The sequence below is a fragment of the Poecile atricapillus genome, chromosome 28 (genome assembly GCF_030490865.1).
Source record: "Poecile atricapillus isolate bPoeAtr1 chromosome 28, bPoeAtr1.hap1, whole genome shotgun sequence".
Lineage (NCBI taxonomy): Eukaryota > Metazoa > Chordata > Aves > Passeriformes > Paridae > Poecile > Poecile atricapillus.
In genome coordinates, this window is record NC_081276.1 from 5961060 (window position 1) to 5975096 (window position 14037).

Consider the following 14037-nt stretch of genomic DNA (forward strand, 5'->3'; position numbering starts at 1 on the left):
GCAAAATCCTCTTTGCTGGGGACACAGATGATTTTGGTAACTTTCAAAATAGTGCATTTGTTCTAACTGAGGCTTTTCACAGGGAGGGGAAGCGAATTCTGTCAGCAGGTTCTGTTACAGAATTTCTGTGTATTTTAATTTGTGCCATGGCAACAAGCAGCTCCTTCTGCCACACTGTGAAAACAGTCAAATTTAAAAATGGATCCTCTCACTAGGACGACTGATCTCTCATGTTGCAGCGTTGCATTGAAGGGACGTTGTCTTTTCTGCTCACAGTCCCCTGGAGAGCAAAAAGCTTTGTCGGATTCAGGAGAGGACCCCCAGGGAGAGGTTGAGCCCCTCTACCATGGTCTGGGTCACACAGAACCAGCTGGTGAGTGCGACTTTGAGCACCCTACTCCTGCTGTGGCCTCAGTCATTGCTACCCTGAGTCCTGCTTCTGAAGCCCAGCTTGCTCCTATTCACCAAGAACTGGCAGGGGTAAGTGTCATCCTACCAAGTGCTTCTGCTGCTGAGGGGATTAAGGAAGTACCTTCCACCAGGTGGAATCCGTTACTGTTCACTGTAGGTAGTGCAAATGACTGTCTGGTTCTTTGATCTCAAGTGTTAGTCCTCTCTAAACCCTCATTCCAATTAGAAGAAATGAAATTTGTGAGTCTCCCTAGTAGCATAACTGTAGAGACACCTCAAGTATTTTAAAATTGAAGGTGTAAACTGTGTGTTAGCTTAAGGGTAAGAGCACTTCTAAATAAGGGTCCATATTTGAGGGATTTGCTTCAAGCAGTTAGAGAACTCTGTTCCCACTATGGGCCATAATGTTGCAGCTTGACAAAGTGAGCAGCTAATACTGCTTTTACTGGATACATCATGCCAACAGATTAAAAGCACCAAGCATCATAGCAGAGTTCTAAATTTGTGTGTTTGGAGTGGGGAGGAAGTCAGTATCTTGTGGAAAACCTCTCAGTGCTCATAATTTGATTTTTCTATTGGTGATGTTGCAAATTTTTTTCTGAAAGATTGGATGACTAAATGACTGCTACCATACAGTCTTTCAGAACAACTTTAAGTCTTCCTAATCTTTCTGGTTGGTGGACCGTGTTTTCTTGGTGCAGGTGAGTGTTGCTGTGTATTCTGGCATCACACCGTTGGCATGTGCTCTTTGCTAGATCTTTGTTAAGGCTGCTTCTTCACCCAATACCTGCACGCTTTTCCTGCACTGGTTGATTTGGTATTTTTTTTTGTACAAGAATAAGGGCCATTTCAAGTAAACACAGTACTGAATGGATTGTTATGACAAGGTGCTAATAGCTAAGATGTAGGTTAAGCATCTCTCAATGTTCAGACGGGTACTTGATTACCTGCTGAAATCTTTTAGTTTCTTTTCTGAAGGATAAAATTTTCAAGAATATTTTAAAATATAACTGGTAAACATGTGTGGAAGATCACACTATAAAAAAACAGTGTCCATGAAGGAGACACAGGAGTCCTGCAACTTTATTCAAATAAAGGGAGAGAGTCTACTAGGCCACACGTCCGCAGCAGGTTTTCACTCTTGAGGTTTCAGAGGGTGCAGCTTCCTTTTATCCTGCGCCGCACCTTGCTCTCTTCCTTATCCCATTGGTTGAGGTACTAGGAAGGTGCAGCCTTCCCGAACCGCCAACCATGTATCCCTCCTTGAACCTGGCATTTTACCCCAAAGTTCAGAAGTTCAGGCTTGTGCAGAGTCCCCCACTTGTCTATTTGAGGAGTCAGGCTGCCTGGACTCTGTTACAAAACTGCTGCTTGAAGTTAGTAGAGGCCTTAAGACCTATTTCAAAGATGTTAACACCCATACCTTCTATGGTGTTATTACACATCGTTCCTATCAAACATGATCACAGTCTTTTATCTCAGTTTTCTGTCACATGAAATTGCAGTGTTACTAGAACTGTCCAAGAGAATGGTGGTAACCAGACTTTCAGGAACATAGCAGCAGCCCTAATCCTAATCTTCATCTTGTTCTTAGAGAGCAGAAAATCTTACCCCAGTTAACTCAGTTCTGAAAGAAATTTAAAACCCACAAATGCTGTTGGGGATCATATGCAGAAATTAGTGGCTGTACAGAACAGCTGTTTCAGTATTCTTCTTGATTCCATTAAATTAAATGTACCAAATTGCATGGTGCTCAGTATGGACATATAACTGGCATGCACTAGCAAGTACTCTTCAAATTATCCCAGTGTCTTACAGTAAAACCATCCCTTACCTCAAAATCTAGAGAAGGTTGATGCATCTTAAGAGTACTTGTACTGGTTTGTTGGATCAGGAGTTTTCATGCAGTCTTCCCAGGTCCTGTGACAATGGATGAGTTAAGACAGAAGAAGAGACACTGCATATTTCTTGTTTACTTGTTTATACACACACTGGCAGATATTTTTGGCATGACATGAATTTAATGTGGCCATAGGTACAGCCCCTTGCAGAGCTGATGGTTATGTTCTAACTCTTTGGCAACCCACACCAGCCTCCCACAGCATGTGGCTGTCCCAGCAAAACTCTGCTGATTAAGAGGTTCTGGAACAGCTTTTAAGCAAATCATGGCAGTTCAATAATGTCTGTGTATGTGCAGAGTGTCTGGACTGAAGAGTTGCTTTACTGTGCTCTGAAATCCTTTATACATGACTTTTTGCATCTTAAAATGCATTTTCAAAGATAAACACTAGAAGCGTACTCTTAGATCTTTCCCTGAATTACATTGACCTTTTCTGCTTTACCCAAATTCTCCCTTCCTGTCCCTGTTTCTGCTCACTAATGTGAATAAGCAAAAGCTGACAAATTTGTTGAAGTTTTGAAGTTCTTCTCTTAGCTTGATGTAACCATTATGTGAGGAATTAATGTTTCTATTTAGTTAATTACTGTGACTTAGACTTTTAAAAAGCAGTTGGTAGCCTTTAGGAAGCTAATTTCCTTGACTAGAAACGTGTCATAATTGTAAGAACCTCTGTTTATGCATAAATGTAACTTTTCTCTAGCTGGATTTCTGAAAAGCTGGGGCAGAGGGAATAAGTGAAAAGTCGCTTCTGCTCTTAAATGAGAAAATTCTAAGTTGGATTTTGCTGTTACCAGTTTGTGTTTCATCAGTATCTAAGTCCAAAGACCTGAATGGAGATAAATTTAATTACCTTGGTGGTTTCTTACAGGATGAGATGGTCCTGCCTTTTGTTTCCATTGTGTGGGGTACTTGTGTAAAGCAGGTGTTGCTGTAAAGTACACTGAGTAGGTTGAGAAGCGTGCTGCTGTTCATTGTCACTAAATGTAATTTGCTGTTTTTCCAGTCTGTCAGGCTTGTCATGCATATATACCCCTGTTTTCCGTCTAGTCTACCCAGCTTCCTTTGAAGCAGCACTGGTATGCAATTCTGGCTGCAGTGGTGACTTACTTTATCTGTGGCTTCATAGAAAAGTGAAGCTTAGGGTAATACAGTAGATCTGTGTACCCCCACCCCCTTGGAATCTACGTGGCATCTATTTGTTCAAAGGTACATAGCTTTAATCTCTGAAAACTCTTGGGCTAGGAAGCATGGAAATAACTCTGAGCAGATTTTCTGTTCTGCTTTGCACTCAGTAGGGTACAGAGTTGGTTTTGGTATTGATGCCTGTTACCCACTAGACATGGTGATGGTACAGTAGTTGTGCTTGTCAGTTATGAAATTACAATGGTAAGATGATTTGAGGCTTGCGCTATATAGGTTTGATTTTTTTGTATGTGTTACTTGAGCATTGAGAATGAACCATATGTTAGCAACATCTTAAGTTTTTGACATTCAGGTGGAAATCACTTGTTTGTTTTTAAGGATTTTTGCATATAGAGATCTGCAGTTCCACTCATGCAAATTTTTTACCAAGTGTTTTCTTTTTGCTTTCAAGATTTTTGATAAAAGTGGAAACAAATTGTTTGTATAGGTGACAACACTTTATGTGCAGAATGGAATCTTTTCTGAGTTCAGATGCTGGTTGCTGAGATACATGATAGCATGGTTTTCCATTTTAGCCTCATCTTTTGAGAAAGTATTGTGTGTTGACAAGGGCGGTGACTAATAAGACCACCTTCTTGTAGTACCATGGACTACCTGCCTAATTTTGTAGGAAGAGCCATGGATCATCAAATGCAGCATTAACATGGCTGGGCCGATAGGTGTGTGTGAATGCAAGGAGTTGTGTTCCAGACCTATCATTAGCTTCTTATTTCCAATGCTAAAGGTTTCAGAGATACTCAGCTAGGGTGCTAGTGAGGTAGCTGTACTTTTCTATGAACATAAAACACAACAGAAAAGCTCCTAAAGGTAATTAAATAGGCAAGTGCAGTGTAAGTGCACTTGAATTAGCATTAGCATTGAATGGTGTACTTGTGGATGCTAAATGCAAGCAGGGAGCACAGTGTCTGTGTGAAACTAAGTCACACAAGGTTCTCACTCTGGCCTGAGGAAGCATAAGGAGGAATCCAAACAGTCCTTGGAGAAAGACAACAACCTTTTGTAGGTGTTGTTTAGATCCTTGTTGTTTACTTGCAAGAAACAGTCAAGGGGTGGTGTTCCACTTGACCAATGATGGTGATGTATAAGTTTAATGACCAATGAGAGTTTTGCTTCTCAGACTTTCTCGGACCTTTCTATAAATGAAGATCAAGGATAATAAAATTTGCTCTCTTGGACAGCCCAGCCAAAGAGTCAGTGTCATACTTCCTGCCATTCCTAATATAGTGCGACAGAGTACTGATAGTATAGCAATTTCTGGGTTCTAAATGTATGCAATGCAAAGCAGAAAGTTTTGTACTTTGTGGTATTCTTACACCCAAGGTATGCCTCAAATACCAGTCCTGTGCAGATGTGTGCAGTCCTTCTTGTGTGTCTGCCTGCTCTCAGTGCCCTAGTGGGCTGAATCATGGCAGGGAAGGAGTTTTGGGGTATCAGTAGGCTCTGCCCATGAGCTGCCATTCCTCCATATATCAGCCAATATCTGAAGTGAGATGGAGTGAACGGGAGGTGTCTGTCTGCATGTCCTGGGGCAGGAGTGGGATGAAAGGGTAGTGTTGGACTAGGTAGATGGTCCAATATGTCAGAGCTGTCTGAAAGAATGGTGTAGCCAAGGTGAGGGTTGGTCTGTTCTTCCAGGTAACAAGGTCCAGGACAAGAGGAAATGGCCTCAAGTTGCACCTCAAGTTGAATATTTAGATTGGATATTAGTAGAAGCATGTTTCACAAAAGGTTTGTGCATCCCTGGAACAGGCTGCCCACGGCAGTGGTGGAGCCATCATCCCTGCATGGATTTGTAACACGGATGGATATGGCACTTGCGGACATGTTTTGGCATTGTGCATGGCAAAAAAGTTCTGAGGGATCTCTTAGACTTGGCGATCGTAAAGGTTCTTGCTAGCCTAAGCAATTCAATTATTCTAAGATGTTTTGTGATGAGATGAAGATGCTGATGCAGCCCTGATCACCTTCCATAGTGAAAGGAGTCTGTCACGGGGTTATTTTGTGGGAGGAGCAAGGGAGATTATATTAGTTGAGGAACTGGCAGAGAAATAGGAGGAAAGAGCCATAGAAATCTTCAGAAGATACGTAAAACCTTTGTTTGAAGACTTTTTGAATATCTATGATAGTTGGTAGCCTGTGATGCTTCCTTTTTTGTTCTTGGTACTGTGGAAGATGTTAGGGGACTATCCAATGCTAATTCCAATAAAAATACTGTTGTACTAGTTTATCGAGCATGCTTTGAAAGACATTCCTCCAATGCTATGATTTTGTTGAAGGAACTAAAGTCACTGAGAGTAATTAGGTAAAGTGCTTTGAAATGAACTCCCAAATAATGGGTATATTTATGTTGAGCTTGAAACTTTATATTTTAAAAATTAAACCACTTTAAAAAATTTTCAATTTTTCAGTGTATAGAAAATGTAACTGTAGTAATTGTTACACAGTCCCTAAAGATATTTGTGCTTGGGATATGAATTTTCAGGAATCTTACTTAAAAATGAAATATTTTGAATTAATTGTATTTGATAGTATCTGTGTGAAGCTCTGTACCCACACGTAAGTCACAGAAGATTATTGCATTGAGTGTTTATCATTGACAATAAAGAAAAATCTCCTAACTGACGCTTAAAACATTTGAATCAAACTGAAGAGACTGAAATGTTCACTATGTGATCTTTGTTTGATCAGTGTAATCTGATTTCAGAGATCTGGAGATGGATCAAGTCCAGAAGATGGAGATGGTAAGAGATTTTATTGTAAAATTAAAAGCCATGAGTGTGTGTCTTGCTGGGATGTTCTGTTTTTTCTCTAATGATTGTTTTTCTATAGAATCTGATCGAGAGGATGGAAGTTACTGTCCACCTGTAAAACGTGAGAGAACTTCATCGTTGACTCAGTTCCCTCCATCTCAGTCAGGTAAATGTTGCTACAGTATTATATATGAGGGATTGTTTTCCTTCCTAGATATTCTTTTTCCAGTCATGTAAGCAATCTTATTACTGTTTGCTGTGCTTTGGGTTAAGACCACAGCAACCATGTACTTGTGTTAGCGAATTTGGTGAAGCCCAAAGGAGTTGATAGATAACTTTTTAAAAATGTTTTCTATCTGTAATATTATACATGTTTGTAGTTTCAGCTTTTATTTTGTGCTGTTAAATTGCAGAATTAACCAGAAATCTTCTTGATTTGTTGCGATCAGGTTGCTTCTTTCTAAAGTTACATAACTGCTACCTTTTCTTAGTTACTGTGGTGCCAGGGAAATTTTTCAACTCTCAGCTTGTGTTTTAGTCCTTTTCTCTTCTCCATTTCCTTTTAAAATGGGGATGATCCGATGCATTTCTTGAACACCTGACATACACAAGAGAGAATGAGCACAGCCTGTGTGTGTGCACAGTCATGGCAGTGAAATCACTGGGGTAAATTCATGCAGTTCTCCTGCACAGGGAATGGTCATGTTTGATATTTGTTCACTCACAGGAACAGTCTTGATTTGTGCCATCTCTCCTCACAGATCGTATGAAGGTTTTAGCTTTGGTCAGCGGTTATTTTAGTTATGTCAGTGTTTGAGGCAGATTTCAAGACTGCTACTTTACTTCTACTATCTTAAATTGAAATACAGGAGATGAAAAACCTTGAAGGAGAGAGCAGTAAAAAAATACTCCTCTCATAATGCAGCACATTCTGGAGATGTGACTAGAAGATGAAAGCCTAGTTTTGATTTTTATTTTAAGGAAATAAATTACTCTGAAATCTAAAATGTAGTTGCTGATACTTTATGGGCACAGTATTCTAAATGCATGCACCAGTTCTAGTCAGGGGAAGAATCCCTTCTCTTTCAGATCCCAGTTTTCTGGTGTGCAGCTCTGTAGGTCTCCAGATGCCATCCTGTGAATTGAATGACCAGCATTGCTGTCTGCTTGCCAACCACTCTTAGTAAAGGAATGCACAAAACTAATGAATATGGGGTTTGGTAGATTTTCTGTTAGAATAACTGTATGTGTATACCCAGGTTCCCCATAATCTCTAACACTTCCATTCTGCAATGTCTTTGCCTTATAAGATTAGAATCTCTATGCCAGCATCACTTAAGAAGCGGAGGAAAACAATTTACTCAACTCTTTCATGGTTAAATACTGGATGTTCCAGGAGTCCAGTATCCTTTCTCAAGCCTCTGCTTAGCTAATGTATTTTGAGAGGATGTGGCAATTTATTCCCTGATGCCGTTGTTCTCTTCTGATGTGTTGTTGTCAAGCAGTGACAACTTTGATTTGAATTGCAACTTCCATAACGACCTCTTTGAATATTGTTGACATTATTCAATGCTTTGATTTCCAGAAAATCTTTTACTTTCCCACCCTTTTTTTTTTTCTTTTTATTTGGTGGGATTGTTTCTCTCAAGAATAGGGAAATGTTACTGATATGAAAACTGTGTTGTTTTTAGGCTAAAGGCAGACAATAATAAAATGAGAGAAGGTGGAATTAAAGGAAATATGAAAAAAAATTTAAGCCTTAATTGTGAAAGGCAAATGCCACATCTTTTAGTACAGTGGTGTTCAGAGATGAGCTTCATTTCTCTTTTCAACATATTTAATCTTTTTCTACGGCCTTATAAAAGCTAAAAGAACCAATAAATATTGTTTTGCCTTTCTTCATGCAGAATGATCTGTTGGAGGAATCTGTCTCCTTCTCTGGTTGCCCTGTTTCATAAACTAGAGTGTGATTTTTGTATAACACCGAAAATACTAGAACTGCTGGACAGGGAATCAACCAAACTCCCTATTGCTTGCTTCTTTAGGTCCCATCAAAGGGTGGAAAAGAAAAACTGTCCTTTGCCTGTTTTTTCAAACATTTTTTCCCTTTTTTTTACTATAATGATGCTGAAGTGACATCTGACAATATTCTGATGTGCTCTTCTTTGTTTCTGTAGAAGTTTTGTCTTCGCAGAGTAGTTCAAACCTAGTAGTTCAAGTTGCCTCTTGGTGCAGACAATACGGTCCATTGAGCCCAGATGTTCACTTGTACTCTCTAGCAGGCATTACACACCTTTCTGCTCTCTCTCTGCAGGCGCCTTTTGAAATGGTATTATACATTTTGCAATGCTATTATGTATTTGAACACCACTTCTAATTCTTAATTCAGATACAAGTCAGATTGGGAATCCTGTATTTATACAGGATTCAGAAAAAATTATATTTATTCTTTCTCTGTTTCAGGAGACACTGAGAGGATTTTATGGACAATGGTCTGCTACTTTGTCTGTCTGTAATACTGTTTTAGTTTAGAAGAAACAAAACCAAAATAAAACAAATTACTAGAAAAGTAATTTTCAGTTCGGAGTCTGGGAACAGTTTTGGAATAAAGAACAACATACACAACTTCCCTTTTTTTTTTCTTTTTCCTTGACTGCAGTAACAAAGAACAATGTCTTTATGCCGTCAAGTTTCTGTGAACCCTCTACAGGCAATTCAGACTCAGAACCAGGTGAGCTTCCTCATTTTTCTTCTGTTTTCTTGAACTGTTGTTAATTTGTCATGATCCAAAGTACTCAGATACTTCAGAAGTAAGACCCTATTTGTGATTATGGAAGTGATGATGGTTCTGATCTTAGAGCTGTTCTCTTGTTCACTTCATTGTTCGACTTCACCCTTGCTGGAAGTAATTAAAATCAAAATTGTTAAATGTGTTGGGAGTGATGGTATAATACTGCATTGTGACCCTTTCCTGCTAGCCTCATGATAAAACCTTTGGGAAATTCTCATGTATCTGCTTTGGAAAACTGTTCTTTTATACTGGAAAGCTAAACAACCATAAGGTATGGTCATGACTGTGTTCAGCTATGACCTGTGAGCCCTGTGTTGACAGAACTGACAATTTTGTTAGTCTCCGTAGTTCTGGTTTGGTTGTGTTGGTATCACTGTAGCGCACATCAGTATCATATGATGATCACAAACACAGTGAGACGGTGAGATGTTGAATTGTCTTATTCTGAGTACAGATACTAAGCCCCTAAAAGGAAAAAAGTATAATTATTCTTTTTAAGTTTTTAGGAACTCAATTTTTAATAGCTGTAGATTTATAATTTTTTTTGAGGTTTTGGTAGTTAATTAAAAAATCATAACTAGTGTCAGCAAAGGAATTTCTTTTATCTTCATATTACAAAAGCATGAGTAAAAGCTTATTATTACAAGAAACTGTCATTAAGCAATTAAGTTTAAGTTAATTTATGATAATTAGCAGTTAGATACTTGTTAGCAGCTGTCATGTTCAGTTATAATTTTGACTGTTCTTTCTTTAGTTTGATTCTCACTTAAAACCTTTATCTCTATCAAGTTCTTCACAGAAGGAGCCCCATTTCTCTGGTGAACAGTCTTTTTCCTGTTTCTTCTGAAAAACTTTTGAACTTTTTGGTTGTGACATCATGTGTTTGTGATGTATATTTGCTGTGATGATCACTGGAAATTGAGGTTTCTTTCAGAAGAGAATTTGGAAATCTCCTAATTACTTTGTGTATTTATAGAACTTGTGGGTTGTTACAGTAGGGAAAACATGAGGAATTTTATGACTGAATGGATATTGCTAATATGTAACAGCTTTGTCCTTGTAATTTTGTATTTCACTTCCAGAGGAAAAGAGCAGTGGATTCCGGCTTAAGCCACCAATACTTATCCATGGTCAGGCACCTAGTGCAGGTGAGTTCACTGTTAACTGCAACAGTACAAAGAAACCAGCTCAAGCATTTTATTTAGTTAGAAGTTTCATAAATTGGCTGTTGTAAATAGAAGGTGGCAATACCTATTTGTCTGCAGAAAAAAAAAATCTTCTCTAGGGTGGTTGTGCCCATACCCACTGTGTAATGCATATGGACACATCTGTGTTTTGCGTTGGATCAGCTGTGCATGTCTGAAATGCATCTCCCAGCTGTTGCTGCTTAGCAAGCTTCTGTTTGTGCTTGGAGTAATCCTACAGACGGTGAATTCAATTCCTTTGGTAGCAAACTGTAAGAAAAAGGATGTTCCAGGAGTGCCTTGAGTAAGTTCCAGCTATTATTGAGTGTTCAGTCTGGGACCAGACCACGGCAGTTGGAAGTCTAAGAGAGTGCCCACTTATGCTTTTGGTGGCAGTGTAGGTGGCGAGTCCTTGATGATGCCTGTTCTGCAGTACAGTTAGGCTATGACTGAGTTTCCTGTTTTGTGATGTAGACCTAACCACTATCAGAAAGATATTAGTATTAAAGCTCCTTAGGAATTTGAATGGGGAAAAAAAACCAAACCCAAAACTATTTGGGTAATGAAAGCTATTATTGCATAACTGTATGGAAACTTCATTTTACTTGCAGGAAGAGGGGTAAATTTAAGAAGGGATCAAGCTGTTCTGAGCTTACGAATGTTTTGAACTTAGGATGTCATGCCCTTTGAATCTGGGTGACCTGAAATGGAACTAATTGCTATAAGTGAGTTCTCTTGCAGTATTTTATTGGATCAAGAGTTCATCTTGACTATTTTCAGTGGAGAAAACTGAATTTTCTGGGCTTGCCATAGCCTTCTAGAGTTGATGTTACAATGTTTGATGTTTCTTTTATTAGGTTGTTTAAGGTTAATTACCTTCTTGAATCATAGCATAATTAGAGTTGTAGTGCTGTGTATCTTACTATAACAACCAAAGAGGCCATGTTAATTCAAAAAGCCAAAAGGTTGTTAAATGACACAACACAATTGTTACAGTACCAATATGTTTGATTGTATGGATTAAAAAATAATAGAATCTTTTACTATCTGAAAACTATTTTATTGGAAGGAGAAAAGAAGACTTGGAATGTGTAGTTGATTAAAATGTTAGTGCATAAATAGGATTACTGGTGTCCTGTTCATTTCTCTTGCATACTGGCTTTTATTTCTGGATCAGTAGTAAACTTCAGTTCTGTGCTTTCCTGGATAAGGTAGACAATATATTTTAAAGTGTCTTTTTAGGTTAGGAAATTGTCTTCCCTGTTTGGGACTAACTCACTTTTGAGGCTGAGTAATGAGGGATGGAAAAGAAGAGAGCAGAAGCTTTTCTAGTGTCTGTTTTTTTCAAAGTATGTTCTGTTGGAAGCAGTTAGAGAAGATTAGATGAAGCTGAATTTTCCAACTTTAAAGCTTTATACTTGAAAAAACTTTGCACTTGCAGGTCTCCCTAGCCAGAAACCGAAGGAACAGCAGCGAAGTGTGCTCCGTCCAGCAGTATTACAGGCACCACAGCCAAAAGCTTTCTCACAGATTGGTAAATAATGCTTTTGCATTCTAAATGCAGTGGGGAGAGAACAAAAATATTGAATTTGTTTTGTGTGGTGGTTTGTTTTTACTCAATACCCACCTTGGTTTTTCTAGTTTTCTCCTTTCAGAAAAGAAACAAATGGTAAGTCTGTCTGTATTACATGAACGGTAACATAGTGGAACCTTCAGGTCTTGTGTAGGATGACTGTCTGATGTTGCTAGGCCTCTAAGTTTGGTGTAGTCCATGCCTGAGTTTTGGAAAACAAAAAGACTTTTAAGAGTGTGGTATGTCAGTTGCAAATGACAGCAGTAACCGTGGTGTAATAAGCTATTGCTGGTAATTGATCAACAGTAAGAGTCAGTGAGAGGTGCCTCCGGGTTTGGGGACTGTTTTGGAGATGGGACTTTGAAGTACAATTTTAATTCTGAACATAGAATTTTAGTTCTTAAGTTTGGTCATTCATATAATGTTTATTGCATAATGGAATTACAGAATTTGATATATCTGATGGAAATAGATATGATTAAAGTGCAGAAGTTAATGCAAAAAAACTGTTTAAAGTGTCCCTGTCTCCTAAACCTCATGTTTCCCCAGCCTGATGCCATTTGTTATGTGGAAGTTTAGTTGAACAGAAACAGGAGTAACTTCAGATAATGCAGAATCTGTCATAGAACCAAGCATTTCTGTCTTGATTTCTTGACGTACCTCCTGACACGGATTTGACTCTGCAGAGGACTTGCTATTGGGGTAAAAATTTTCAGTGGGACTTCAGTATATGAGCAGATAGATCAGTCTGAAGAAAAACCCTCCTGGCTGTGAACAGTATTACATTGGAGCAGGATGATTGCTTGAAGTTGTATGTATTGAAGTCCATACAACATTCGTATAGATTAATTTGCTGACTTGATTTTCTTCATTTGGAATTCTGATTCTGCTAAGAATTGCTGAATTGTGGTCCTTACATCTCTTGCATGGGAACCTTTTAGTTGACATTGCAATGTTTAATGGACTTAAACAAGAAAACTGCATGCAATTTGCATAAGAAAGATTTTATGACAGTCTAAATATCTAGAGAGTTTGTATATATATTTTTATTTCTGTGTTGCAGTTCTCAGCAGTGGCACCAATGGTGTAAATATCCCCCCAGATTCTGCAGCCATATCAGAATCACCAAGTGATGCAACACTGAAAAGTTCCAACTCTGAAGACAAGGTGAGTTGGAGAAGAAGATTCAAGGTGACAGACATAAATATTCTCTGAACAGAGTAAAAAGCCAGTGGCAGTACTTGAATTCCCTACAGGAAGTGGACAGTGCAGGTAATGAGGGCCTGAGAAGCTTAACCTAGAGCAAAAGATATCTAAGTGCATTGGAAGTTGTTTATTGGCTATCATGAAAAAAAGGTAATGAAATATTTACTTCCAGTTCTGTGTAGTGTGTCCAGTCCTTTTCTTCAAGTTTTGAGTTAACCATTAGCGCCTGAAGGTCTTGACTCATAGTATGAGGAGGATGTTTGGGGATTTTGAGTGTTACTGGATTTTTTTGGAGCTTCATTAGGCAGTTGTTTGCTTTTTGTTGCCATACTAAGCATAGAAACAGTATTGATAAGACAAGAGTATGGAACAGTTCACTTGAAATTCAAGTCTTAATCCTGAATATGCAAGCAGAAATACGTGTGGTGTGAATGGCTTTTTAAGGTTTAGTGAAAAGCTACTGCTACAACTAAGTATCAATAAATAAATTGAATACATGTACCAGTATGAAAACTGTGGGACATGCCTGTAGCCCAGGTGTGTATCATAGGGACACCCTCTATCTGCTTTTAACATCCTAAAGTCCTCTTAAGTTTTTTAATCAACTGACCTTGGAGAAAGTTTTCTGGTAAAGGAAAGCTCTTAAATCTGATTGGTAAGGATTTCTGGAAGCTCAGTATAAATGATATAAAGCTTCATAACTTCATAACATTTGCACTTTTGCCAAGTGTTGTGGTGAGATATTTTACTGCCTTGGCATTTGCAGTCAGTTTTGTCTCCCTGAAGCTTTCTAGCAAGCTTTCTAGAAGTCATTTGAGTTTGTGCAGTAGTTGTGTTAAATGCTTGAGTCTCTGCAGAATATTAGATGGCTTGGGGAGAGTGAAAGATTACTTCTGGAACTGTTTCATAGGGGTAATTGTATATGCAGATCTGTGGCATAGATTTGATGCACCACAGAGAGAGTGCTTCCTTGTGAGGGCAAGTGTGTTATTTGCAGTATTACATGAGCATGGTCTGCC

General features: G+C 38.6%; 1 protein-coding gene across 4 annotated transcripts in view; it reads left to right on the forward strand.

Moving 5' to 3' along the window:
- RANBP3 (RAN binding protein 3) overlaps positions 1-14037 on the forward strand; it is a 63081-nt gene that overhangs the window by 20771 nt on the left and 28273 nt on the right. For 2 of the 4 annotated variants that reach the window (XM_058858592.1, XM_058858594.1), the window contains exons 3-9: positions 277-480; positions 6219-6255; positions 6344-6430; positions 8924-8995; positions 10138-10203; positions 11681-11773; positions 12876-12979. In XM_058858592.1, the coding sequence (XP_058714575.1) occupies positions 277-480; positions 6219-6255; positions 6344-6430; positions 8924-8995; positions 10138-10203; positions 11681-11773; positions 12876-12979 (663 nt within the window). The remainder of the gene's footprint in view (positions 1-276; positions 481-6218; positions 6256-6343; positions 6431-8923; positions 8996-10137; positions 10204-11680; positions 11774-12875; positions 12980-14037) is intronic. The other 2 variants (XM_058858595.1, XM_058858596.1) reach the window with 1 other exon arrangement.